This window comes from Sus scrofa, chromosome 3 (assembly GCF_000003025.6).
Source record: "Sus scrofa isolate TJ Tabasco breed Duroc chromosome 3, Sscrofa11.1, whole genome shotgun sequence".
In the NCBI taxonomy this organism is placed as follows: domain Eukaryota; kingdom Metazoa; phylum Chordata; class Mammalia; order Artiodactyla; family Suidae; genus Sus; species Sus scrofa.
In genome coordinates, this window is record NC_010445.4 from 45,597,932 (window position 1) to 45,625,710 (window position 27,779).

The 27,779-nt window shown below is 40.3% G+C and overlaps 1 protein-coding gene across 2 annotated transcripts in view; it reads left to right on the forward strand.

Annotated features, from left to right (window-relative positions):
- The window catches only part of BUB1 (BUB1 mitotic checkpoint serine/threonine kinase), a 38,053-nt gene extending 12,744 nt beyond the window's left edge, over window positions 1–25,309 (forward strand). The window contains exons 9-25 of one of the 2 annotated variants that reach the window (XM_021087047.1): window positions 563–714; window positions 2,648–2,907; window positions 4,963–5,021; window positions 5,722–5,850; window positions 5,963–6,073; window positions 6,779–6,878; window positions 7,821–7,902; window positions 9,184–9,358; window positions 17,143–17,230; window positions 20,593–20,831; window positions 21,925–22,068; window positions 22,786–22,901; window positions 23,211–23,372; window positions 23,542–23,699; window positions 23,802–23,964; window positions 24,512–24,618; window positions 24,992–25,309. In XM_021087047.1, the coding sequence (XP_020942706.1) occupies window positions 563–714; window positions 2,648–2,907; window positions 4,963–5,021; window positions 5,722–5,850; window positions 5,963–6,073; window positions 6,779–6,878; window positions 7,821–7,902; window positions 9,184–9,358; window positions 17,143–17,230; window positions 20,593–20,831; window positions 21,925–22,068; window positions 22,786–22,901; window positions 23,211–23,372; window positions 23,542–23,699; window positions 23,802–23,964; window positions 24,512–24,618; window positions 24,992–25,187 (2,441 nt within the window). In that variant the 3' untranslated portion in view covers window positions 25,188–25,309. Of the gene's footprint in view, window positions 1–562; window positions 715–2,647; window positions 2,908–4,962; window positions 5,022–5,721; window positions 5,851–5,962; window positions 6,074–6,760; window positions 6,879–7,820; window positions 7,903–9,183; window positions 9,359–17,142; window positions 17,231–20,592; window positions 20,832–21,924; window positions 22,069–22,785; window positions 22,902–23,210; window positions 23,373–23,541; window positions 23,700–23,801; window positions 23,965–24,511; window positions 24,619–24,991 lie in introns of both variants that reach the window. The other variant, XM_021087046.1, reaches the window with a different exon arrangement.

The window sequence follows — 27,779 nt, forward strand, 5'->3', positions numbered from 1 at the left end:
TGATTTGCAGTCATGATTGTTCTCCAAGAAGTGCTTGGTATCATACCATGCTGTTACCAAGTACTTTTGTTGCGCATGTAAATTTTTATAAATTGCGTGCCCTGAACTCAAAGATAACATATTTTAGTTCTAATAACCTAGTACAGGGAGTTCCCATCATGGCTCAGTGGTTAATGAATCTGACAAGGAACCATGAGGTTGTGGGTTCGATCCCTGGCCTTGCTCAGTGGGTTAAGGATCCGGTGTTGCCGTGAGCTGTGGTGTAGGTTGCAGACGCAGCTCACACACCGCGTTGCTGTGGCTCTGGTGCAGTCTGGCAGCTGCAGCTCCGATTAGACCCCTAGCCTGGGAACCTCCATATGCCACAGAAGGGGCCCTAGAAAAGGCAAAAAGACAAAAAACAAACAAAAACAAACAAACAAACAAAAAAAACCCGAGTACACATGGAAAACACTAGTTAAAAAACTTGCCATCCTAAAATTAACGTTTTACTGCTTTTGCATGAATTCCTCTGATGACCCGAATTTAAATTTTGCATGCAAACCATTTGTCTTTCCTAAAGTCCATGAAGACAGGCATTATATGAAAAGGAAAGAAGCAAATGCTTTTGAAGAACAACTATTAAAACAGAAAATGGATGAACTTCATAAGAAATTGCACCAAGTGGTGGAGCTGTCGCATGAGAACCCGCCTTCCTCCCAGGACAGGTCTGAGGTGTGTGCTCTTCCCCAAGGCTTCCCGAGACCAGTACAGCAATTTCTGTTGCAATCAGTTCTTTTCTGTCCTCTAATTTTAGAATTAATTCTGATATCAGTTTAGTTACTAGCTTTCCAAATTTTTTTCCCCCAGCAGTGGGGGAAGACACAATCTCATACACTTCCAGGCAACAGAGGTCACATTTAATGAGCCAAGCATCAGACACTGGGTTTCTCAACAGCAACACAGAAAGATGTTCAAAATGTAGAATAAGAAAGGAAGTTTAGAACAGAATATGTAGTGTGTTTTTATATGTGTGTGTATCTCAGTGGGGGCTACATATTTCTGTATTTATGTATTAGTCCTTTTTCTGATTTTTCTTTTTTGGTACAATGACTGTATATGTAATGGAAATTCAGATATAATGATTTCATTAATTTGTGTTGAGAAGCCAGCACACACCTGCAAGAATGGGTCTCAGGACCTGTTTATCCTACAGACTTCCTGTTGCCTCCTTCCTGTTTTCAGCTCCACTTTCACTTCCATTCTGAAATGTGTTCAAATTTCTGGATGTCTCTCCAAGTGCCATTTTAATGTGTTAGGATTCCTTCATCATCGTTTTGGTCAGGTTTGTGGAGAGGAAGTAGATGATAAAGCAGGGGTTTAAGCCACTGATTTTCACCATAAACCTCTCTTTGTGAATATATTTTTATATATGATTGGTATAAGGGTATATTTTTCCAAATGGGTCTCCAGTTGTTCCTAAATCATTTATTGACCAGCTCAGCTTTTCCCTATTGGTACATAATATCTTTATCACATACTAAATTTTTAATATATAAGACCTATTTCTAAAATAACTCTTTGTTTTGGTCAATAGGTTTCTTCTTGATCACTCCACATTATGTTTACTACAGCTTTGTTGTGTGTTTTCATAGTCTATTATTATTTTTTATTAATGTACTTCAGAAATGAATATTATGATTATTTTTATTCTTTACTAATTTCATAGGTGAGGAAATGGTATAGGTTATTTTTAATTATCTTTTTGATAACTAGTAAGAATAAATTTTATATTTTGTCCATTTATCTGTGAAATAACTATTCTTGTGGTAGATATTTGGTGCTTTTCTTTCTTTCCTTTTTTTTTTTTAAATGGCTGCACCCTCAGTGTATGGAGGTTCCCGGGCCAGGGATTGAACCCGAGCTGCAGCTGTAACGCAGGCCACAACTGTGGCAATGCTGGATCCTTTAACCCACTGTGCCAGGCTAAGGATCAAATTCTGCACCTCTGTGGTGACCTGAGCCGCTGCAGTCAGGTTCTTAACCCACTGTGCCACAGCGGGAACTCCTGGTGCTTTTCTTAACAATTTGTGAGAACACTTTTACAGGGCGAGGAATTAACTCTTTGTCTTTTAACTTGGCAACATGAGAGTGTACATGTACAGTCAGAGGAGTACATGAGTAAAACAATAAAGGCTTTAAGTTAAAGGCCTGTGTCCTGCCCATTGTGAGCCATGCTTTTGTGGCAGCTAGTGCCATTTATCATCACGGTTCCTAGTCATTCAAGAGAAAATGGCTACCAAGGGTATCTTAATGGAAGGAACACCATTATGAGCCTTTGATAATATTGTTAGTCTTTTCCCAAAATTAAGTAAAGAGAAACAAAACAGTTCTTAAATACTGATAAATGGCCAGGACTGATATTTTGGTGAAGTGTGAGCTGCCCATTGAGTCTGTGGTTGAGAAGCTACAAAAGCATCCAGTGCATAGAGTGGCCTTTGTGGTTGTTGTTTACTGTGCATTTCAGAGCACCTGGCAGGGTAAGGGGCTGCCTCAGGAGGAAAGGAAGCTGTAGGAGACAGATGCCATTCTTTGAAAAGTGTAATACCTAATTAATAACATTCTGGACCTCACGGCTTTGTTTTTGTTTGTTTGCTTCATATGAAAGGTTAATCTAGCACAGGTAGGGCTGCATGCAGGCTCCCTGCAGGAGCTCGGAGCACCGAGTCTACCAGCTGTCAATCAGCAGCCATCAAAGAATGCAGGAGAGAAACCCAGGGAGGCACCTCCTGTTGTTCCTCTTACAACAAATGCTGTCACCGCTACTTTGGTGTCCCCAGCCATCAACCAGAGTGTAGCTCCCCTGGTTCTTCTGACAGCCCAACCAGTGACAGATACCATGTTTACAGTGACCGACAAAGCTGCCAGGTAAGCCAAAGATAGCCCTAGAGATGATAGTTATGGGAATGGCATCCAGCAGCTTCTTTATGTGACCTGCAATATCAAGAGCCATATACAAATGATGGATGAGTCCCTTTCTTTGGCATCGCCTATAGCACATGGAAGTTCCTGGGACAGGGATCCACCCCACACTAAAGCTGTGACCCAAGCTGCTGTAGCGACAATGCCAGATCCTTAACCTGCTATTCCACAAGGGAACTCTGAGTCCTGTTTTTTAAAATACTTTTTCAGTGGGCATGTAGTAGAAAAACTAAGTTATGGAAACATTAGCCCCAAGTCGTTCATTGGGGGAGTTCCTGTCGTGGCTCAGTGGAAATGAATCTGACTAGCATTCACGAGGATGCAAGTTCTATCCCTGTCTTGCTCAGTGGGTTAAGGATCTGGCGTTGCCATGAGCTGCAGTGTAGGTGTGGCTCAGATCTGGCATTGCTGTGGCTGTGGTGTAGGCCGGCAGCCACAGCTCCTATTCCACCCCTAGCCTGGGAACCTCCATATGCTACAGGTGCAGCCCTAAAAAGAAACAAAAAAAAACAACAACAACAAAAAAAAGTTTTGATACCCTGAAACTAAACAATCTTTATTTAACTGAAGAATATACAGCTGTTAGACTGAAATTGCCTTTGCTTACCAGCTTTGGCTGAGTATATATAGAGATATTACAATCCAGATAGTTCCTTAACATTTGTTCTCCCCATGTTCCTTCTGCTGTCCCACTGGGAGCAGTTTGAGATTAATTTTCTTTACACAATATGCCAAAAACTCTGTTTACTGTTATGGAAGTTTTTTCCTCCAATTTTGAGCAATTTTCCTAGATTGCAAAAATTACAATTAATGTCATATCATTTGTTTATATTTTTATCTTCAATCACTTTGGTGTTCTTTCTCTTTTTTTTAAACATATAAAAATGTATTGCTCCAGGAGGAAAAATAAAAGCCACAATGTAACCCACATCCTCCTCTTGGGCTAAACCCCTTTATAAGTACTAGTCCTCTTCAGTGTCCAAGGTTCACTTTTATCAGTGGTGTCTCCTGGAAGTAAGACTTTAAATCATCATGCTTTTTCAGTCACATTAGGATAATAATTCAGACCTGTGTCCTGTATGACACCATGCATATAAAAAGAGGACTGTTGTGTGGGGGCTATGACTTCATTAATTCTTCATTTGCAAGATCATAAAATGGTCAAAACAGCAACAGTGATGGGTTCTGCAGACAGGATGGGTGTCCAGCAGTCCTTTATAAAATGGGGAAACTCTTTGACATAGCGATCACTCAGATCTCAGTCAGAAGCTGAGAGTGACCCTGGCCTCAGCCCAGGCAAGGGCCAGAATGGACAGCTGACCACAGCAGAAAAAGGGCACCCTTCTCTTATATCTCATATAAAGTTCATCTTTTTATGACAGTTTAATGGTGAATTTGTAGAATTAAAAGTGCTTTGCACTACTTTTCATCCTCACAGTGTCCCTTAAAGGGAGCAATGGTAAATAGACAGATGAAGTCCACTCCCACGACTGTACCTAAAACGAACTATGATATAAATGTCTCAGGCACCACTTTCCCTTTGTTGACAACTGTTGGGGTCTAGAAAACAGTGCACTGTGGCCACCTGCTTGTCACAGGAGACGTGGCCCATGCAGTGAAAACACTTGTGCTGGCCTGTGTCATGGCTAAGGAAGAGCTGAACAAGGCCCCTTATTCCAGAGCTGCATGGTAGCCCTTTAGCCAGTGTTGTCAGTGGGATCATGTGAATCAGAGAAGCTGCAATCCTGCCCCACCCTATGTACGAACGATTAGCAGCTGTTAAAGTACAGAATCACTCCGTCAAGCGAACGTTCATACCTGGACTTCATCTGTGAGAATTATTGTCCTCAAAGGGAAATAAAAGAAACAATAAAACATTTTATTCACTTACACTAAACCTAGGCAGTCCCATCTGTGTTTTAACAACAGGCTCATAATTGCTAACATTTTTATCCTTCTTTCTTGATACTTTAGTTTTACCTCAAGAGTTTTCTCTTCCAGATGTATGAATCGAAGTACTCATGAATTCAAGCCACAGAATGGAGCAGAGATGAAAGAAGGTAACATCTAATTATAATACATTTGTTTCTAACCCGTTTGCCCAGACTTGTCCAGACTGCTCAGAGATCTGTTTGGTAGCTGTAGTTCATGACATCTTTAGACCGTAATGAACCTGAGTATGGGCTTTCCTGCTCTTAGCATGCAGGGGTTCAGTAGGCCACAGACCATTTCAAGTATGAAGGTTGAAATCCACTTGGTAGTCCCATCTTATTAATTAGAATCCTTTGGAAGCTTGATCTGTGAAAACTTTTCTATTAAATTTCTCAGAAGATTAATCTAAAACAAGAGTCATCTTTAATATATTGTGAGGAAGAAAAGGTGATTAAAAGATTAATTAGGAGTGTTATACTTCTGTTTGGTACTACTTTGTTAGAAGTATTTGCATAAAAGTAAACTTTATAAGACATCACTCCCCCATCCCTCCATGTGACTGACATTTTTTTCCAGTGAAGGTTTAGTGGGAACAGAACTACTCAGCAAAGCAGGCAACGCCTGCATTTAACCAGGACCTAACTGAGCAGGCAGATGCCAGGCACTGTTCTAGGTGGTAAGGGGTACGGTCAGAATAGAAAGGACAAAAAATCCCTACCCACGCGGAGGAGAAAAAGGAAGTATAGAGTAAGTTTCTTAAATTGTGTGCTTTCTAAATTATTCTGATTTCTCCACTGATATTGCATTTTGTCCCCATTTCTTTAATAGGGTGTGAAACACATAAGGTTGTTAATACAAGTTCTTTTCACACCACTCCGAACACATCATTGGGACTGGTTCAGGCAACACCATCCAAAGTGCAGCCATCCCCCACCGTGCACACAAAAGAAGCATTAGGTATGTACAGCTTTGTGTTTGAATGGGTATCATCGAATTAATGAGATGAATTAAGGAACAATCTTTGGCAACCAATGGTAGTTATTTTTTCCATTCTTTCTATTCTTTTCAGGTTTCATCATGAATATGTTTCAGGCTCCTACACTTCCTGATGTTTCCGATGACCAAGATGAATGGCCATCTCTAGGTCAAAATGAAGATGCTTTTGAAGCCCAGTTTCAAAGTAATAGCAATTTGTTTAATGGCTACTAAGTGGATAGTGTTGCAGATGGTTGCCCACAGAAATAGCAAGGATTATATAAGAAGTTGCCCTGCCCTTGGTTAATCTGTCACATAAAAGCATGGAGTTTGTGAAATAAAAAAAAATATAACAGTGTTCAACAAAGTAAAATAAATAGGTGCTAAAAAGGGCAAGGTCCCTATAGGTAGACATGGCCAGGAAGCGCTGAGTGGTTGGGATATCCTTGGGCTTTGCCCGGCAGAGGAATGTTAGGGGCAGAGTGTTAGGACAGTGACTAGCCCCTCTTTGTCTAGAGTCAGGGGATTTGAGCTGGAAGGTGGAGAGAGATGGTGACAAATATAAATATAGAACTAAGAGGTTAATTCCTCCTCGTAGGACAACAAAGACATGGAGAGCTTTATTCAGTGTCAGTGACCATAGCAATGTGTCAGGAGAATGGGGAACACTGGCTTTACGTGTGGCCGGAACACAAGACCTGGAGGCCTGCATGCTAACCCTGGTGACCATGGTTAAGCCCCTCATGTCACTGCAGAGTGACTCACCACATTACCTAGTGTTTCAAAACCCGATAACATTATTTTCTGTGAGCTCTTATTATATTTTCTTATTTGTAGTTGAAGTTTCACTTAAACGATAGTGTTTTTGGCTTATTTTCATAATTAAATACAGTTTTTTACTCTGTTGCAGAAAATGCAAAGTCTTCTGGGGCTTGGGGAGTCAATAAGATTATCTCTTCTTTGTCATCTGCTTTTCCCGTGTTTGAAGATGGAAACAAAGAAAATTATGGGTAAAGAAATAGATCTGGTTAAAATAACACTAGGGGAGACACATGTTGCCACAGTGACAGGGATGGTACAGAGATTGCAGGCCTGCAGGTGCAGAGGCCATGAGAGAGAGAACAGAGCCTGCTGATCAGGTAGTCTGGGTCCCAGTCCCAGCTCTGCCACTGCTGAGCCTTTTGACCACATGGCCAACAGATGGATGCTGAAGTTCTTTTCCAGATCTGCAGGGCTGTAGGGGAGTTCTGAGAAAGCAGTCCTCCCATAACAAAAGCAGGTATTTCCAAAGGGAAACAGCAGTATGGTTATAAATCATCAAAGAACCAAGGGACCCTATAGATTTGACATTGTGTTAGCTGTAAAGGAATTCACCAGGACAGGTATCTAGACATGTTCAGTATACGCTGGCATTATTGATAAAATAGAAAAGGAAATGGCTAATATTGGGTCCTGCTGCAGGGAACATAGATAGGATTTAAGGCCGAAGGACAGCACATTAGAGCCCTATCAGGGTGGGGTTGGGTAGTTCCCAGAATTTCCTGTTAATAATGTAGACTGTGGAAAGAGAAATGTGAAAGCTATCTTGGTGTAGAAGAGATTCATATTCCAAAGCCAGACCAAGCACCGGGAATAAGAAATTAAACATACGGCATCCATGCCATTCTGTTTGCCACAGCCCCCTTTTGTTCTCCTTAAAACTTGGTGTAATAGAAATTTCTGTATTTTACCCCCTCACTTAAGTAACTGTAGGTCTACTTTTATATACATAGTCAAGTTAATTCAACTTGCACTCAAGTTTTGCTATAACTGCTATAAAAGAAATATGTATATAAATACTAATTAAGTAGGATAAGTGACAAATGTTTTTAATACTCTAAGTGGTAGGATTTATTTCCTTTGCATATTTTGCTGTTTTTGCAATTTTTGCAATTTTGCAACCCTTTCCTTAGATTACCACAGCCTAAAAATAAACCCACAGGAGCCAGGACCTTTGGAGAACGCTCTGTGAGCAGATTTCCTTCAAAACCAAATGTAAGTAAATCTCTGCCTCATCCATGAAATGAATCGTGCAACCCATTTCTCTTCATTTTACCAAACAATTGTGCCAATCAAATGAGATGATGTTTTTAAAAAACTGTGCTGAAAAATAAAATATTATGTGAAGGGTAAGTTTTTTAGAACATTATAATTATTTGCAAGTCTGTTATGCACCACACACTGTGATAGATTTAGAAACTGAAATATGAGGAATTCCCATTGTGGCTCAGTGGTAACAAACCTGACTAGCATCCATGAGGATGCAAGCTCAATCCCTGGCCTCACTCAGTGGGTTAAGGATCTGGCATTGCTGTGGCTGTGGCGTAGGCCAGCGGCTACAGCTCTGATTTGACCCCTAGCCTGGGAACTTCCATATGCCATGTGTGTGGCCCCAAAAAGACCAAAAAAAAAAGAAAGAAAAGAAAAATGAGTTTGATATGATCCTTGCCCTCTCAGAGCCTTCCTGTTGACAGAGAAACCACTGGGGGGATATGTATTTTTCCTAGACCTAAGAAGTTTGATAAAGGCTATATGGGAACTCTGTACTATCTTTGTATTTTCTCTAAATCTAGACTCTTCAAATTAAAAAAAGAAGAAAGTAAAAATTGGTAAATGAAATGTGGTTCTTGTATATGATAAAACTCCACTGGAGTGTGTTAAAGATAAAATGTCAGAGTTCCCGACGTGGCTCAGTGGTTAACGAATCCGACTAGGAACCATGAGGTTGCAGGTTCGATCCCTGCCCTTGCTCAGTGGGTTAAAGGTCTGGCGTTGCCATGAGCTGTGGTGTAGATTGCAGACGTGGCTTGGATCCCGCGTTGCTGTGGCTCTGGCGTAGGCTGGCAGCTACAGCTCCGATTAGACCTCTAGCCTGGGAACCTCCATATGCCACGGGAGCAGCCCAAGAAAAGTCAAAAAGACAAAAAAATAAAATAAAATGTCCCAGTTCTGGGGATAAAGAACCTCAAGTTCCTTGGCTGTGTGTTAGCCAGGAGTTACATCTGTTTCTTCTAAAGAATTAAAATTCCCCATTTTTTTGACTCATATAATAAAGTATTAATGAGGAGTTCCCTAGTGGTACAGCAGGTTAAGCATCTGGTGGTGTCACTGCAGTGGCGTGGGTTCCTGTTGCAGTGAGGGTTTGATCCCTGGCAGGAGAACTTCCACATGCTGCAGCAGGTGCAGCCAAAAAAAAAAAAAAAAGTATTCATGTGTTAAATTTCATCTACCAAACAGGGAGATTGCTGCTTTTATCCAGTTCATCTTTTGTCGTAGGAAGTACCTCACACAGAAGAATTTCTGGATGATTCAACCGTATGGGGTCCCCGCTGCAACAAAACCCTGGCACCCAGTCCCAAGGGCCCCGGAGACTTCACGTCTGCTGCACAGCTTGCGTCTACACCCTTCCACAAACTTCCAGTGGATTCAGTGCACCCTCTAGAAGATAAAGGTGTGTGTGACACTATCTTAGTGTCTTATCTTGTGCCAACTTCAGTTCTTTTATTATTGTAGTTTTCTTTTTGAAAATTCTAAATGGGAAATTTGAAACTCATAAAGAGGAAATTTAAAATCCATTCATTGTATCACATACATGATTTTTTCATACTGTCTTCATAAAGTCTGCGTGCATTTAAAAGTTTAATAACTTCAATTATAGGTAAAACAGGAGAAAAACCTTTAGAAGCATTTAAAGGCAAAGATACAAAGTATGACCCATTTGTATGGGGTATAGGTTTATGTCATGTTTTACAACAAACAAAATAGCCATTAGAGACAGATTAAATTATTTGAAAAATAATGGACATTTTATATCCTAATCTGATAAGAGCAAATTCTAGTCCTTGATATGTCCCTACAACTTTTTTTTTTTTGTCTTTTTGCCATTTCTTGGGCCACTCCTGCGGCATATGGAGGTTCCCAGGCTAGGGGTCGAATCAGAGCCGTAGCTGCCTGCCTATGCCAGAATCACAGCAACGAGGGATCCGAGCTGCGTCTGCAGCCTACACCACAGCTCACAGCAACGCTGGATCCTGAACCCACTGAGCAAGGTCAGGGATCGAACCCACAGCCTCATGGTTTCTAGTCGGATTCATTAACCACTGAGCCATGACGGGAACTCCTAATATGTATCTACAACTTCTATTATTTCAAAGATGTAGCCAAAGACTATACTCAGAAAATCTTACTTTAAAAAAATTTTAGCGATCTAACTTCAAGAGAGTAATGATAAACCTCAAAAATAATCCTTATTTTCCCCAAACATAGCACTCTCATGTCTCAGATCTGAACTGAAGCTTAATAAATGACATAGTTCTTGAATACCCATAATTATTACCTATTAAATACTTACCTACAAAATATATACAGATATACCTCCTTTTATTGCACTTCACTTTATTGCATTTAGATACTGAGGTTTTTACATGTTGAAGCTTCGTGGCAACACTGTGTTGAGGAAGGCTGTTGGTATCATTTTTCCAGCAACATTTACTCACTGTATCTGAGTAAATTACCATATTTTGGTATTCTTGAAATATTTCAAACTTTTTCATTATTGTCATATTTGTTATGTTCTGTGGTCAGTGATCTTTGATGTTACTATTGGGGTACCACGAACTTTGCCTGTAGAAGATGGTGACCTTAATCAGTGGATGTTGTATGTTCTGATTGCTCCACCAACTGGTCATTCTCTGTTTCTCTCCCTCTCCTTGGGCCCCTCTCCTTCCTGAGACACAGCAATATTGAAATTGGACCAGTTAATATTGAAATTAGACCAGTTGAAGGTACAAAGGCCTTTAAGGGTTCAGGTGGCAGGAAGAGTCATAGGTCCGTCCCTCACTTTAATTTTTTTTAATTGATTTTTTATTGTTATTTCCCCCAACACTTTTTTATTCCACTGTATAGCATGGGGACCAGTTACACATACATGTGTACATAATTTTTTCTCCCATTGTTATGCTGCATTGTAAGTATCTAGACAGTTCTCAGTGCTACATAGCAGGATCTCATTGTTAATCCATTCCAAAAGCAATAGTTTGCATCCGTTAACCCCAAACTCCCAATCCATTCCACTCCCTTCCCCTCCCCCAGGGCAACCACAAGTCTATTCTGCAAGTCCGTGATTTCCTTTTCATTTGTGCTGTATATTAGATACCAGATATGAGTGATATCATATGGTATTTGTCTTTCTCTTTCTGACTTACTTCACTCAGTATGAAAGTCTCTAGTTCCATCCATGTTGCTGCAAATGGCATTATTTTGTTCTTTTTTATGGCTATGTAGTATTCCATTGTGTATGTATACCACATCTTCCAAATCCAATCATCTGTTAATGGACATTTGGGTTGTTTCCATGTCTTGGCTGTTGTGAATAGAGCTGCAATGAACATGAAGATGCATGTGTCTTTTTTAAGGAAAGTTTTGTTCAGATATATGCCCAAGAGTGGGATTGCTGGATCATATGGTAGTTCTATGTATAGATTTCTAAGGTACCTCCATCCTGTTCTCATAGTGGCTGTACCAGCTTACATTCTCACCAACAATGCAAGAGGGTTCCCGTTTATCCACACCCCCTCCAGCACTTGTTATTTGTGGACTTCTTAATGATGGCCATTCTGACTGGCGTGAGGTGGTATCTCATGGTAGTTTTGATTTGCATTTCTCTAATAATCAGGGATGTTGAGCATTTTTTCAAGTGTTTGTTGGCCATCTGTTTATCTTCCTTGGAGAAATGTCTTTTCAGGTCTTTTGCCCATTTTTCCATTGGTTGATTGGCTTTTTTGCTGCTGAGTTGTATAAGTTATTTGTATATTTTAGAGATCAAGCCCTTCTCAGTTGCATCATTTGAAACTATTTTCTCCCATTCTGAAAGTTGTCTTTTTGTTTTCTTTTTGGTTTCCTTTGCTGTGCAAAAGCCTTTCATTTTGATTAGGTCCCATTGGTTTATTTTTGCTTTTATTTCTGTTGCTTTGGGAGACTGACCTGAGAAACTATTCATGATGTTGATGTCAGAGAATGTTTTGCCTTTGTTCTCTTCCAGGAGTTTGATGGTGTCTTATCTTAAATTTAATTCTTTAAGCCATTTTGAGTTTATTTTTGTGCATGGTGTGAAGGTGTGTTCTAAGAAGTTTCATTGATTTGCATGCAGCTGTCCAGGTTTTCCAGCAATTCTTTCTGAATAGACTTTCTTTTTCCTATTTTATGTTCTTGCCTCCTTTGTCAATGATTGATTGACCATAGGTGTCAGGGTTTATTTCTGTGTTCTCTGTTCTGTTCCATTGGTCTGTATTGTCTGTTTTGGTACCAGTACCACACTGTTTTGATGACTGTGGCTTTGTAGTATTTCTTGAAGTCTGGGAGAGTTATGCCTCCTGCTTGGTTTTTGTTTCTCAAAACAAAAGTTGGCAATTCTGGGTTTTTTGGGTTTTTTTTTTTTTTTTTTGTCTTTTTGCCATTTCTTGGGCCGCTCCCGTGGCATATGGAGGTTCCCAGGCTAGGGGTCGAATTGGAGCTGTAGCTGCTAGCCTACGCCAGAGCCACAGCAATGCGGGATCCAAGCCGCATCTGCAACCTACACCCCAGCTAACGGCAACACCGGATCCTTAACCCACTGAGCAAGGGCAGGGACCGAACCCGCAACCTCATGGTTCCTAGTCGGATTCGTTAACCACTGCACCACGACGGGAACTCCCAATTCTGGGTTTTTTGTGGTTCCATATAAATTTTTGGATTGTTTGTTCTAGTTCTGTGAAAAATGTCTCACCACTGCTATTCAATATAGTGTTGGAAGTCCTAGCCACAGCAATCAGACAAACAAAAGAAATAAAAGGCATCCAAATAGGAAGAGAAGAGATAAAACTGTCACTGTATGCAGACGACGTGATACTATACATAGAAAACCCTAAGGACTCAACCCAAAAACTACTTGAACTGATCAACAAATTCAGCAAAGTAGCAGGATGTAAGATTAACATTCAGAAATCGGTAGCATTTCTGTATACTAACAATGAAACTTTAGAAAAGGAATACAAAAACACAATACCTTTTAAAATTGCACCCCCCAAAATACCTGGGAATACACCTGACCAAGGAGGCAGAGGACCTATATGCCGAGAACTACAAAACATTAATCAAGGAAATTAAAGAAGATGTAAGGAAATGGAAAGATATTCCATGTTCCTGGATTGCAAAAATTAATGTTGTAAAAAATGGCCATACTACCCAAAGCAATCTATAGATTCATTCAAAGCAGTACTTATCAAATTACCCAGATCTCTCACTTTAAATCACAAGTTAGAAATGATTAAGCTTAAGAAGTCATGTTGAAAGTCAAGTTAAGCTGAAAGCTAGACTACTTGTGCCAAACAGTTAGCCAAGTTTTAGATGCAAAGGAAAAGGTCTTGAAATTAACAGTCCTACTCCAGTGAACACACAAATGATAAGAAAGCAAAACAGCGTTATTGCTGATATGGAGAAAGTTTGAGTGGTCAGGATAGAAGATCAAACCAGGAACAACATTCCATTGAGCCAAAGCCAGATCTAAAGCCCAGCTCTCTCTTCAATTCTATGAAGGCTGAGAGAGGTAAGGAAGCTACAGAAGAAAAGTTTGAAACTGGCAGATGATGGTGCATGAGGTTTAAGAAAAGAAGCCTTCTTTGTAACATAGAAGAGCCAGGGGAAGCAGCAGGGGGTAATGTAGAGGCTGCAACAACTTTTCTGGAATATCTAGCTAAGATCATGAATGACAGTGGCTGCACTAAACAGCAGATGTTCATTATTAACAAAAAAGCCTTATATTGGAAGATGATGCCATCTAGGATCTTTCCTGCCAGGGATAAATCAAGGTCTGGCTTTAAAGCCCCCTCTTATTAGGGGCTAATGTAGCTGATGACTTTGAGCTGAAGCCAGTGTTCATTTACCATTCCAAAAGTCCTAGGGACTCTAAGAATTATGTTCAGTATATTCTGCCTGTGCTCTATAGATGGAATAGCAAAACCTGGATGACAGCAAATCTGTTTATGACATGGTTTACTAAAAAAAATATGTTTTTTTCTGTAGGGCCGCACCCTTGGTATATGGAGGTTCCCAGGCTAGAGATCAAATCGGAGCTACAGCTGCTGGCTTTCGCCACAGCCACAGCCGAGGCCGTACAGGATCCAAGCTTCGTCTTCAATCTATACTGCAGCTCACGGCAACACTGGATCCTTAGCCCACCAAGTGAGGCCAGGGATAGAACCCGCAACCTCATGGTTACTAGTCAGCAGATTCGTTTCCACTGAGCCACAATGGGAACTCCGGTTTACTGAAAATTTTAAGCGCATTATTGAGACCTACTGCTGAGGAAAACAGATTCTTTTCAAAATATTCCTGCTCCTTGGCAATGCACCTGATCACCCAAGAGCTCTGATGGTATGTACAGTGAGTTTAATGTTGTTTTCATTACTCCTAACACAACAACGTACTGCAACCCATGAATCAGGGAGTAATTTAGACTTTCAAATCTTATTATTTAAGATATACATTTCAAAAAAAAATAATTTCATAAGCCTGCAGCTATTATAAATAGTGCTTCCTCTGATGCATGAAATCAGCTGAAAACCTCTGGAAAGGATTCACTATTCTAGATGCCATTAAAAACATTTTCGGAGTTCCCCATCGTGGCGCAGTGGTTAACGAATCCGACTAGGAACCATGAGGTTGCGGGTTCAATCCCTGCCCTTGCTCAGTGGGTTAACGATCTGGTGTTGCCGTGAGCTGTGTTGTAGGTTGCAGACGTGGCTCAGATCCCGCATTGCTGTGGCTCTGGCATAGGCCAGTGGCTACGGCTCCGATTAGACCTCTAGCCTGGGAACCTCCATATGCCACGGGAGCGGCCCAAGAAATGGCAAAAAGACAAAAAAGAAAAAAAAAAAAAATTTGCAATTCTTAAGAAGAAGTCAAAATATCAACATTATCAGGAGTTCGGAAGAAGTTGATACCAACCCTCACAGATGACTTTAAGGGGTTCAAGACCTCAGTGGAGGACGTACCAGCAGATGTTGTGGAAATAGGAAAGGAACTAGAATTAGAAGTGGAGCCTGAAGATGTGACTGAACAGCTGCAATCTCATAAAATAATGGATGAGGAGTTGCTTCTTATGGACAAGCAAAGAAACTGGTTCCTTAAGATGGAAACTACTTATGGAGCACATGCTGTGAAGACTGTTGAAATGGCAACAAAGAATGTAAAATATTCCCTAGTTCTCATTGTGGCTCCATTGGATTAAAAACCCAAGTAGTATCTGTGGGGTTGTGGGTTCAATCCCTCACCTCCCTCAGTGGGTTAAGGATCCAGCATTACCACAAGCTGTGCCTAGGTCACGGATACAACTCCGATCAGGCATTGTTATGGCTGTGGCATAGGTGGCAGCTGCAGCTCCAATTCAGCCCCTAGCCTGGGAACTATCATGTGCCACGCAAGTGCAGCCCTTTAAAAAAGAAAAAAGAAAAAAAGAATTTAAAATATTCCATAAACTTAGTTGATAAAGCAGCAGTAGAGTCTGAGAGGATTAACTCCAATTTGGAACAAAGTTATCCTGTGGGTAAAATGCTGTCAAAATAGCACTACCACAGAGAAATCACTCATGAAAGGAAGTCGATTGATGCAGCAGACTTTGTCTTCATCTTATGTTAAGAAATTGCCAGAACCACCTCAACCTTTGGCAGCCACCAACCTGATCAGTAAGCCGCCTCCCACATTGAGGCCAGACCCTCCACCAGCAAAAAGATTACAACTCACTGAAGGCTTGGGTGATGGTTCTCATTTTGTAACCAATTAAGTAATTTTTAATTAAAATATGTACATTGTTTTTTAGACATAATGTGCCACACACTTAAGACTGCAGTATAGTGTAAACTTAACTTCTGTATGCACTTGGAAACCAAAAAATATTGTGTGACTCGTTTTATTGTGATTTCGCTTTATTGCAGTGCTCTGGAGCCCAATCCACATATCTCTGAGGTGTGCCTGTACTATGAGTTCTGAGACACTTTACTATTTTCTACTAACTTACTAGCGAAGCACTTTCACTGCTGGCGCCTTTTAAAAAGGCAGTTGTTGGAGTTCCTATCGTGGCTCAGTGGTAACAAACCTGAATAGTATGCATTAAAGACTAAGGTTCAGTCTCTGGCTTTGCTCAGTGAGTTAAGGATCCAGCATTGCTGTGGCTGTGGTGTAGGTCTGCAACTGTAGCTCTGAGTTGATCCCTAGCCTGGGAACTTCCATATGCCTCTGGTGTAGCCCCAAAAACAAACAAATAAATAAATAAATGGCAGTTGTTCACTGAAACAACTGCCAGAGAATTTCATTCCCCCAGATGAAAGCTTATTTTAATGTGACATCTGAGCCTGCAGACCTAAAAAATTTTAAACTAAGGGCTTTTTTTTTTTTCTTCCTGAATTTTGAAAGAGAAAACTTGGACATGTACCAAGTGCTGTCACAAACTTGCTCCTTTAATCTTTAAAATGTAAAGCTTTTTCCATTTGGAGAACTTAATCTGTTTAATAGGCAAAAGTCTTTCAAGAAGCCAATATTGGCTTTTCTTAGAGCACTTGCCACTTTGGTTGTATAAACAGAAGCTAATGTTCTAGCGCTAAAAGTATTAGCATCTGTTCAGTGAGGCAGCATCTGATAAAATTGACTCCCGAGTAATTTTGCTATCGTATGAGCATCACTTGGTAGAAGTGTGCTCCCTGGTTTGTCTATCCATAGATAGGTGTTTTCTTTTTAATTAAAGGGAGTAATAGTAAGTATTTGCAGGTTGCTTTCTGATGTAAATACTCTAAATCAGTTCAGTCAACTAAACACTGACTGAATAAGGAAGGTTAGACACGACAAAGATGTCTGCCACCCAGAAGTTTTGCAGCCTTTTATCCCCTGTGTCCTTAGCGTCAGGTTTTCCTAAAGCAGGGTGGGCACTGCCGCCCAGAACTTCTGTGCTCCGGTCACCCTCCCAGTAGACCCTCTACTCTCTGGACTCTTCTCCTGATACGACGTACAAAGCTGAAATGCTCACATATAACAGCAGAATTTTTTAAGTGATTTTTTTCCTATTTTAAAAATATAGCACATTTCACCATGGAACACTATTTTGGAATTACAATGAAGGTCTCTGTAAAATGGAATTCCAGACTTTATAACCATGTAAAATCATATGTGTGTGTATAATATCCATCTCTAATTTTCTCTGTATTTCAGAAAATGTGGTAGCAAAACAGTATACCCACATGACTTTGGATTCTTGTGAAAGAAACCTGGTGGAAACCTCGAAAGAAAGAAAGTTCAGGTATTGTGGGCCCTACATGGCTCTCTCTCTCCGTTTTCTCTCTAGCTTGACTTTTGAAACTGTAGTGGAATGCATCGCTCCAGCCCTTCTTTAAGGACTGCCAGAGTTTTTATCAACTCGAAGCCTTAAGTCAGAAGGTACTTTCTGTAGACATAACTACAGTGATTAACTTAAACCTGGTACTCTGGGCAGTGAGAGGTGCAGCTGGGGGAGCAAAGAATCCTTGTGGGAATAGTTTCTGTAGCCAATTCCTCCTGATTTAGGAGCAGACCTGCAGGTACTCTCACCAGCCCGAGACCGTGACGTGTGAAGACTTGCTGAACTGAGCAGACACGCAATTGCTTTTTTATACCTGATGTACTGAGAAAATCAATAAGTTTCTTTTAAGAAGAGGAATATGGAATGTTAAGCCTCTTAGATATTGAAGCAGAATGCAAACTTACTGTTCAGACATTAAAGTTTTGCAGAAGTAAAATTCTACCATATTTGAATAGTCGGTAAATTTAATAGACACTAAAAATAGCTATAATCTTTAGAGTATTTATTATTATATTTCTTCATAGCACTTATGCTTTTCCTGTACTATACCCTTTAATTAATCCTTAGAGTAACTTTAGTTGTAGGAACTGTTCTTCTCTACCATTATAGAGAAGAAACCATATTCAGAGGGCTAAATAAGTATCCTGAAGTCATATAGCTTCTAATTTGCAGCCCTGGGATTCGAGCCCATATCTCTGATTTCAGAATTGTCACTCTCACCCCTATGCTGTACTGCCTCTTATTATCAAAAACCTCTTCTTGAAATAGACCCCAGTAAATAAATGATTGGATGAAGGACATGAGCAGAATTTACAAAAAAAAAATAATAATAATGAATAAGCATGAAGAAAAGGGTTAACTCATTAATAATAAAATTAATGCAAATTGAATAGATTTTGGCTTTTAATTTGAAATTCTACCCAATGGTCATAGTCTATTACTGCCCACCAGGAATCTCCCTGTGTACAGCTAAACTTTTAACTCATAAGACTACCATAGCCACACTTGGCAGAAGATTAAGTTAGATATATATAGGACCAAAATCACAGTCACCAGCAGGGTAATACTGTCCACAAAACTATTGTCTTTGTGACAGTTAAGTTGCAAAGAATCAAGACTCAGATAGGGAGTCACCCAGGGACAGAGGCTTCCCTCACTTCAAAGCCTTATTCCCAGGGAGTCAGTGCTCTTGCAACACTTCATAGATCTGGTTTCCAGGGTCCCCACAAGGGGCAGGCCTGTTACCTGGGTCGTTACACCTGAAGCCCAGAGCTCTGGATGCCCAGCACATGTTCATATTTCTCCCTGTCCAGATACAGTTCTTTTTTTACCATAAATATTGATGACAGTGATACTCTTACATTTTCAGTTTTCACTGAAGAAGGGGAAAAGCTAGAAAGTTAACCAAAAGTGGGTGACATTTTTATGGAGAACAGTTTTATTAATCATTTATGCACCCACAGTAATTTGGGCACTCTTGTTGCTAGGAGCAATATACTTGGGTTTAGAAACATACTTGTTTTGTGGCAATGGAAAATATTGGAAATATGTTCAATATCTAAGAACCAGGGAATTGTTATATTCTGGCATACCTCCACTGGATTAAATGGTGTATGGGCTGTAGAGAAACCTGACAGACACCACCTTTCCCAAATGATCAGCTTAACATCACCCATGATGACATGTGGTGATGTCACAGGAGAAGGGTACCTCACCTCTGTGATACTGTCTCCAAACCAGTACTTACAGTCCAGTCATGAGAAAAACCCCAGTGGAGGGACAGTCAACAAAACAACTGGTCAGTACTCCCCAGAACAGACAAGGTCTTAGAAAACTAGGAAAGACTAAGAAACTGTCACAGAGGAGAAAAAGACTAATGAGTCTGAGCACTCAGTCCAAGATTGGATCCTGGAGCAAACACAGGTCTTGTGGAAAAAAACCGTGAAATCCAAACGAAGCCTGGAGGTTAGATAGTAATATGGCAAAGGTTGGTTTATTGGTTTTGACAAGAGAGCCACTATAATGTGAGATGGTAACATTAGAGGAAAATGGGGTGAAGACTATGTAGGAATTCTCTATTATCTTTGCAACAGTTCTTTAAAATTATTCCAAAATTGATTTTTTTTTAAGTATGGTAGGAAACATACCTGTGTCAAGAAGTAGGACTGTACATGAAGTTGCATGAGTTCATTTGTACAAATATATATATATGCATGTGTTTGTGGCTATGTGGATATAGCAGTGAGGGAGAGAACGTGTGTGGAGATACAGAGATGGTCTAATCTTGTTGTTTGCCTTGGTTCTTTTCTGTAAAGTCACTGTAAACATTGAATTAGCAAATGCTGAACCATTGCTCCCAGGGGAAATACACAGTTATGGTCCTACAGACCTTTGGTCACAGCATTTGGTTTAAAGACATCTATTTAATATGTATTGCTGGTGCATTAACATTGAACTCACAGCCCTGGTAACTCATTCCTGAACAAAACCTATCCAACACATATATTCTCCATAAGACACATCAAAGCCTCCTTGCACTTAGGAACTGTAGACAGCACATCAGCACTGTAGTTGGTGAAAATTTTAAACAGTAAAATCAACAAAATAATACAAAAATGCAAAAAAAAACCCCACCACCTCACATTCGTGACTGTACTGTGAAAGGACACTTATTTACAGTCTAAGACGAAACAAGAAAGCAGAACATTACCTTTTTTCCTGGGAGCATAAATGTTGGGTGACTCAAATTTTTCACTCATCTGCACATCTAGAGATGACTACAAAAGCACCATGAGCGTTGATTTGTGTTGATTTGGGGTTTGCATGTGGGTAAATTTGCAAATATGGAATCTATAAATAATAAGGATCCACTGCGTGTGTGTGTGTGTGTGTGTGTGTGTGTGTAAATGTGCCGGTGTTAGGCTGTTGGACTGGGGCTGACATTTTTTCTCTGGTTCATTGTTAGAAAAGAAGCTATTTGGAGAATGAAGGTCAACATTCAGTGTCTGTTACAGTAGTAATGCTTAGAGACAACTGGGGAAATAAACCCATTCTTCCCAACATCTCCTCCTAAAGAATATCCGATGGGTCACCTCATCTATTTAATATATTACCGTGTTTTTTATTTCTTTCCTAGCTGTGTCTTTGTATAGATTTGTCTATATGAAGAAAATGCTTCAGTCAATTCTTTGTGAAGTAGTTTTGAACTGTCATTCATAGACTGAAAAGGAAACTCTTTTGTGAGACTTTTATGTGATCAAACCCAATAGGCTTATAATCACATGTGTTTTGTTTCCTGATCTCTATCCTTTTAACACAACCAGTCCTATTCAAGAGAAAAGTCCAGAACTAGTGTTCCCCACAGATGTCTCTTCAGCGTCCTTGCTCCGTCTGGGCCAGCCTGCTGCAGCTGTGCTGACCAGCGAGGCAGAGCAGGGCCTCAAGGCTTGTAAACTCACAGACCCCGCTGATCTTGCCACTGCAGAGGATCCAACAGATGCCAGTGCCAGGCTCCAGGCAGAACAGATGCAGACTGGCTACCCTGGGCATGTCAGTGCTCCAGGTATGAATAGATGCTCGATCTCGATTGTTCCCTGGGTAAGGACACTAGCCTGGTAAAGGCTGTTCTGTGAAAGAAGCACAGAGAGCAGGGACTTGCACGTGGTTGAGTAGACCCCAAGTTCAGACAGACCTGCATGCTCTATCACAGTGCATACAACAGTAGCATACTTGAAGGACTGATTAATTTGTTTCATTTTGAACAGTATCAAAATAATTATTGTTGGAAGGGAGAATTGGAATTAGAGGGCCCACTATGTGCCAGTCTAATAGTGTTATCCCCATTTTACAGAAAAGTAAACAGGATTAAAGGACCTCACCCCCACCCCAGGTTACACAGAAATCGTGGTTAAGAGCACAGACTCTGGAGATAGACTAGCTTGATTCTAATCCTAGATCTTAGGCTGTCATGTGAGCTTGGCCAAGATCATTGCAATTTTCTGTGGCCCTTTTCTATAAAGTTGGGGGGTACTTCCCTGTTTTAGAGTCTTACTGTCAGGACCAAGTGAGTTACTCAACATCAGGTGTTCAGAACAGTGTCCTCCATCTGCTTAGTAGTAAATTTAATCATGTTGGGTTAGTTTTGATAACAGCCACTCATCAAATTTGTTTATAGCATTCTAAATTCAACAGAACTTTTTTTCTTCTCTTTAGAAAGGTTTCTCTTTGTGTCTTTGTAGACAAATTGCACACAGGTAGTATAAGAGTTAAAAGGCAGTGTGTTTTATAGATAGAAGTGGGAAAGCAATTTAAAGAGTACATATGTGAGCATATTGGAAGTAACAAATCTCCCAGTTTGCCTTTAAGACACTTACCCATAATTGCATTAAGACAGAATCTGGAACAGATGCCCTTGGTGTTGATTTCCTTTGTCGCAGCTGAATATTGATCTAAATTTATAGATCCAAAATGCCAAATAATGAACTCTGCAGGGCGACCCATTTTGACTTTCAAAAATGGTTCTTTATCCTTTGAATCAATGCTCTTTAGATAAGGCTTTGAAAGCTTATTTAATGAATGTCTGCACTTGCTTTATCTATAATTTATTTGACAAGTCTTGGGTACTGAGTTCATTTTTTTGTTTCCATTCCTTTAAGACTTCACTGTTGAGAATCCCTGGGACGAGGAGTTGATTCTCAAACTTTTATCCGGGCTTTCTAAGCCAGTGAGTTCCTATCCAAATATCTATGAGTGGCAGTGTAAACTTCCAGCCATCAAGCCCAAGACTGAATTTCAATTGGGTAAGAACCATATGGGTAATAAAACTTGAAACTTTCTAGGGGAAGCTGATGGTCAGACATCAGTTCTTTCTGTTGGAACACCGCCTTCCACCCCCCAACCCCCTCCAGTACCGGCTGCAGTGGTGGTTTCTGCCCCTGGGCCTCTGCTCTGGTGAGCTTTTATTCTTTGTATTCTCCTCTGTCTCCTCAGTTGGGGGGCAGCAGTTTCCCCTGTGACCTCAATTCTCTAACATGTCAAAGAGTTGTTATTTTCAATTCGTTCAGCTTTTTCTTACTGTGAGGGTAGAGTGATGGCTTCCTAACTCCTTGTATGCCAGCTAGAAACCAGAAAGCTACTTTTTAACATTTGATTTAAACAATCTGTTACAACTTTAACTCTGTGGTCCTTCTCCAAAAACCAGTAACCCAGGTATTACCCCTTAACTGGGAGAACACTGGCAGAGGGGAGATGTCTGCCCAAGGCCCTGCTGCTGAGTGACTGGATGGGCCCTGCCAGTGCTGCCCTGAGTCCCCTGTCACTTCATTAGAAAGGGAGCTGTTTTGTGGCAGGTACTTGTTTAACTTTCATGTGAGGGAGTAAAACATTTCCTAAGGGAGTCTTATCTATTTTTATTTATGAAAGCAATTCAAGCACCAGGAGAAATGTACAAATACTTCATTTTGAGAAAGCACTAATGTTTTGAGCCTCTTTTCATTTTGATGTGTCTGTCTCCTCAGGTTCTCTGGTGGTCTATATTGATCACCTTCTTGGAGAAGGGGCTTTTGCCCAAGTCTATGAAGTTACCCACGGGGATGTGAACGATAACAAAAACAAACAGAAATTTGTTCTGAAGGTAAATGATCTCTATGATGTAGAAATGAATTTTACAACTTGAGGTTTGCCAGCTGCTTTTTTTTTTTTCTTTTTTTTTTTTTTTCTTTTTTAAGATGGTAGTGGTTTCATTCAGGTCAATTGTCAGCACTTAGGAAACAGAACTATCCCACAAGGATTCAAAATTGACTTATAGCAAGTCCAAGACTGCAGCAACAGTTCATAGCTTGTCATTACTTTCTACCTCCATCCTTTACTGGGATGAAGTTGCTTCCTTACTATCACTTTTAGAACATGAGCTGGATATGAATGTCACATACCTGATTTGCAGGTCCAGAAGCCTGCCAACCCCTGGGAATTCTACATTGGGACCCAGCTCATGGAGAGACTAAAGCCAAGTATGCGGCACATGTTTATCAAATTCTATTCTGCCCACCTGTTCCAGAATGGCAGTGTGTTAGTAGGAGATCTCTACAGCTACGGGACATTATTGGTAAGTGTATTTGCTGTTTTGACATGAACAAGAACTGAAATACCTTTTTGGCCTATGCCTTGCACATATCTTTTGGTTGGAGCTTTTATTGGAATGGTAGGTGGGGCAAAGCTCCTGACTTGAAATTTCATTAATCCTGTCAACCGACTGCACTTTCCATTGTTTCTAGAATGCCATTAACCTCTATAAAAATACCCCTGAGAAAGTGATGCCTCAAGCTCTAGTCCTCACTTTTGCCATCAGGATGCTCTGCATGATTGAACAAGTCCATGACTGTGAAATCATCCATGGAGACATCAAGCCAGACAACTTCATACTTGGAAACAGGCAAGTATTGCCCTCTTGACAGGTCCTTCTCTTAACCGCTTCCCCAGCAGAATTTGGTCATCTGTTCTCACATGGTCTGGCCCTTGTTTGTGTTTAACACAGATTTTTGGAACAGGACGGTGAGGATGATGGCTTGGCACTGATTGACCTGGGTCAGAGTATAGACATGAAACTTTTTCCAAAAGGAACTGCATTTACGGGAAAGTGTGAAACATCTGGTTTTCAGTGTGTTGAGATGCTCAGTAACAGGCCCTGGAACTACCAGGTAGGAAACTAGGGTGAGAGATTGGAAAACATTGCCATTTATTACATTCACTGTATTTTCAGAAGGAATTTGGTCATCTCGATAGTTTGAGCTGGTCTAGCCTTCCAGCCCTGGATCCAGACCACATTCCAGAGTGATTTTCAGTTGTTATCATGGCACATCATGGCACATCATGCAAGGCTTGGAGGCAGTGAGAGGACAGCCAGTCTTGGGGGAGGAGCTGGGAGGACTTCCAGGCAGATCAGTGTTTTGTTTGCCTCTGTGTGACAAAACAAAGGACTTAAGAAATACAGAGCTTCCCAAGACACTACCTTAGGAGGAGGTGGGTGGTCTGCTGTCCACGGAAGCCTCCAGCAAAGCCTAGACAGGCATTCATAGGGCAGAGCAGCCAATGAATGGTTGACATGTGGCTTCCAAAATCCATTAAAAGTGAAATCCTGTGATTATTTGCTGGTATTTCTTGTATTTGCTGCATAAGTTACAGAGACATTGTAATAGACTCATGTGTAGATTACTATTTTAGTCCTATGTTCCCATATTTCCATAGATTGATTACTTTGGAGTTGCTGCGACAGTGTACTGCATGCTTTTTGGCACGTACATGAAAGTGAAAAATGAAGGAGGGGTCTGGAAGCCTGAAGGTCTATTTAGAAGGTAGGTATTAGCCCTGGTGCTACAGTGAAAAGAATAAAGAGGGCAGAACATTGGGTTCCATCTGGTTGGAAAACGGCTCTTTGCCTGGGTGTGGAAATCCCAGGCCTTGGGAAGTGTGATGAGATAGCATGATGCCCGGTTCTAGGTGCAGTGAGCAAGTTAAGTGTTTCTGTTTCTCCACTCATCACTTTTGTGGAACAAGGTGTGCAGAAACATCTCATTGGCTCTTTCATTTCTCATATGTATAGTAATTCAGCACTCCCAGGCTTGATGCACGAAGTCGGGTTTAGGAGAGAGTTAAGTCCGATGCCAGAATGAGGCTGCCTGCATGCTAAGGCTCCTTTTATCCCCTACTTGTGCTTTGTCTCTCCAGGCTTCCTCACTTGGATATGTGGAATGAATTTTTTCACATAATGTTGAATATACCAGATTGTCATCATCTCCCACCTTTGGATTTAATAAGGCAGAAGCTAAAGCAAGTATTTCAAGAACACTATGCAAACAAGATTAAGACCCTACGTAATAGGCTAATTGTACTACTCTTGGAATATAAGCGTTCTCGAAAATAAAATATGGACACTTCCTAAAACTCACTCTGTAAATGCTGGCCTGCTCAAGTTGGACCTTGATGTTTCCACATTTATTATTTATGTAAATGTTTCTTAAAAATAAAGTCCACAAAGTAGATCCATGTGACATAGCCATTTCAAATATTTCAACAAAGTACACAACAATGTTAAGTCCTATGTAGCCAGCTGACTGGGCTACTCCTGGGATGCAAGCATTCAAAACAACAATTTGGACGTGAACTTTCTCAAAAATCACTTTTTCTAAACACTGACCTGCCCACTTTAAGCCAAAAAAGAGCCGTCAGTTTTGTTTTTCTTTTTTTTTTGCAAATCTAAGGGTTTATATTTGTAGAAAGTAAAAAATTCCCCAAATATATCCAGCAGAAGTCATGTTTTGAAGAATAAAATGTGCCTGTTCTTTACTGTACCTGTCCTTCATTGACATCCAAGGGTAATGTCACAGGCACAAATCTCTTCTGAATGGTGCTTTTAAAAAACAAAGAGGCCTTCTCTCTCCCACCCTCATTACCAGCCACCAGGCCGCTAGAGCGGGTCAGTCCAGAGACAGGCCCTACCTCAGCCCACTTTTTTGAGTATCTTCCCAAAAATTATTCTATGCATGTATCTAATTTTTTTTTTTTTGACAAAACTAGCCTCTTTCTTTCACCTAATGTACAGTAGAGAATGTAAGTACATATAGAATGGTCTCATTCTTGTTAATAGCTGTGTAGTATTTCATTATATGATATATAACCTTGATCTAGTGTTAAACCCTAGAAGTGAAATTGCTGGGTCAAATGTGAGTGCATTCAAAATTTTATACCAGTGTTGCAAATAGCCCCTTTGTAGGCGGTGCCAGCAGGTATCAAAGTCTTGGCTCATTGACTCTTTCCACTCTGACAGGTGAAAAAATGGTATTTTCTTATAGTCTTCATTTGCATCCTCCTGAATTAGGCCAAATATATTCATATATTCAAGAGATATGAATTGTTTTCTCTTTTGGTCAATCTTTTGTCCATTTTTGACTTGGATTGTTCTTTTTCAGTTTAAGTTGTAGGAACCCTTTCTATTTGTGGCAGAAATTTGTCCCAAGTTGTCATCTCTTGACTTCTTAAGATTTCTGTTGCCATGAATAATTTTTTAAAATTTCGTTTTGTAGATTTATACATTTTTTAAGGCTTTTTTGGCTTTTGTGTCCTAATATGCCATCTTCATTTGAGAAATAAGAAAAAAGTTTTCTAATATTTTTATACTAGTACTAATTTAAGTACTTAAGACTAAATTTCTGGTTGTGATTATAAATCAGATGTCACTTTTTTCCTATTATTTTCTATCTGGTACTTGGAATATATGAAGCCTATTGATTACTATAAAAAGCTGTTCAGTTGATTCCTCTGACATTTCCAAGTAAATAACCATCACTATGAAAATGCTGCTTATTTTACATCTTTGCCCATCTTTTGCTGGTGATTTTCCTATGTGCTGCCATTGCCTAGGACCATAGGAAGAAAACCAAGCAGGGGTGGCCCTGGACAACTCTCACTTGCTTCACAGGGAGCTCTTCCGATTATCCAATAAGCTCATGAGGCTGGCCTGAGGTAGACTTTTTTTTATCATGTTGAAGAGTATCCATCCTTTTCTTTTTACAAAGGCGAATCATAATACAGTTCCATAGTTTTCTTAACCCTCTTTCCATCTATATTGGACCAGCCATATGCCATTCCCCTATATGAATATGCCATCATTTAATTAGCCAGTCTTCTATTTAGAGACAATTAGTTTCACAATTTTATTGCTACCAAAAAAAAAAAAAAAATGAGTGCAGGTACAAATATGTCTGTAAGAAGTTCCCATCGTGGCTCAGTGGTTAATGAATCTGACTAGGAACCATGAGGTTGCGGGTTCGATCCCTGGCCTTGCTCAGTGGGTTAAGGATCCGGCATTGCCATGAGCTGTGGTGTAGGTTGCAGACACAGCTCGGATCCTGTGTTGCTGTGGCTCTGGCATAGACTTGGCAGCTACAGCTCCGATTAGACCCCTAGCCTGGGAACCTCCATATGCCGTGGGTATGGCCCTAGAAAAGGCAAAAAGACAAAAAACAAAAACAAATATGTCTGTAAGATAAATGAATAGAATGGGATTCCAAATATGTTTATGTTTTTCTTTTGAAAATAAAGAACATAACCTACAAGATTGATTATATATACACTAAAATTGGAAGGAAGTTGATCCTGGGACAGACCTCATCAGACAAAGCAACATCAAAGTGTCAAAACAACTGAACATTGATAAAGCCAGATTTGTGGGATTTCTTTTTCCCCCTCCTCCCCTTAAAAAATTTAATTTTTTTTTTTTTTTTTTTTTTTTTTTTTTGTCTTTTTAGGGCTGCACATGTGACATATGGAGGTTCCCAGACTAGTGGTCAAATTGGAGTTGCAGCTGCCAGCCTATGCCACAGCCGCAGCAACAAAGGATCCAAGCTGCATCTGCGACCTGTACCACAGCTCATGGCAACTCCAGATCCTCAACCCACTGAGCAAGGCCAGGGATCAAACCCGCATCCTCATGGATGCTAATTGGGTTCCTAACCTG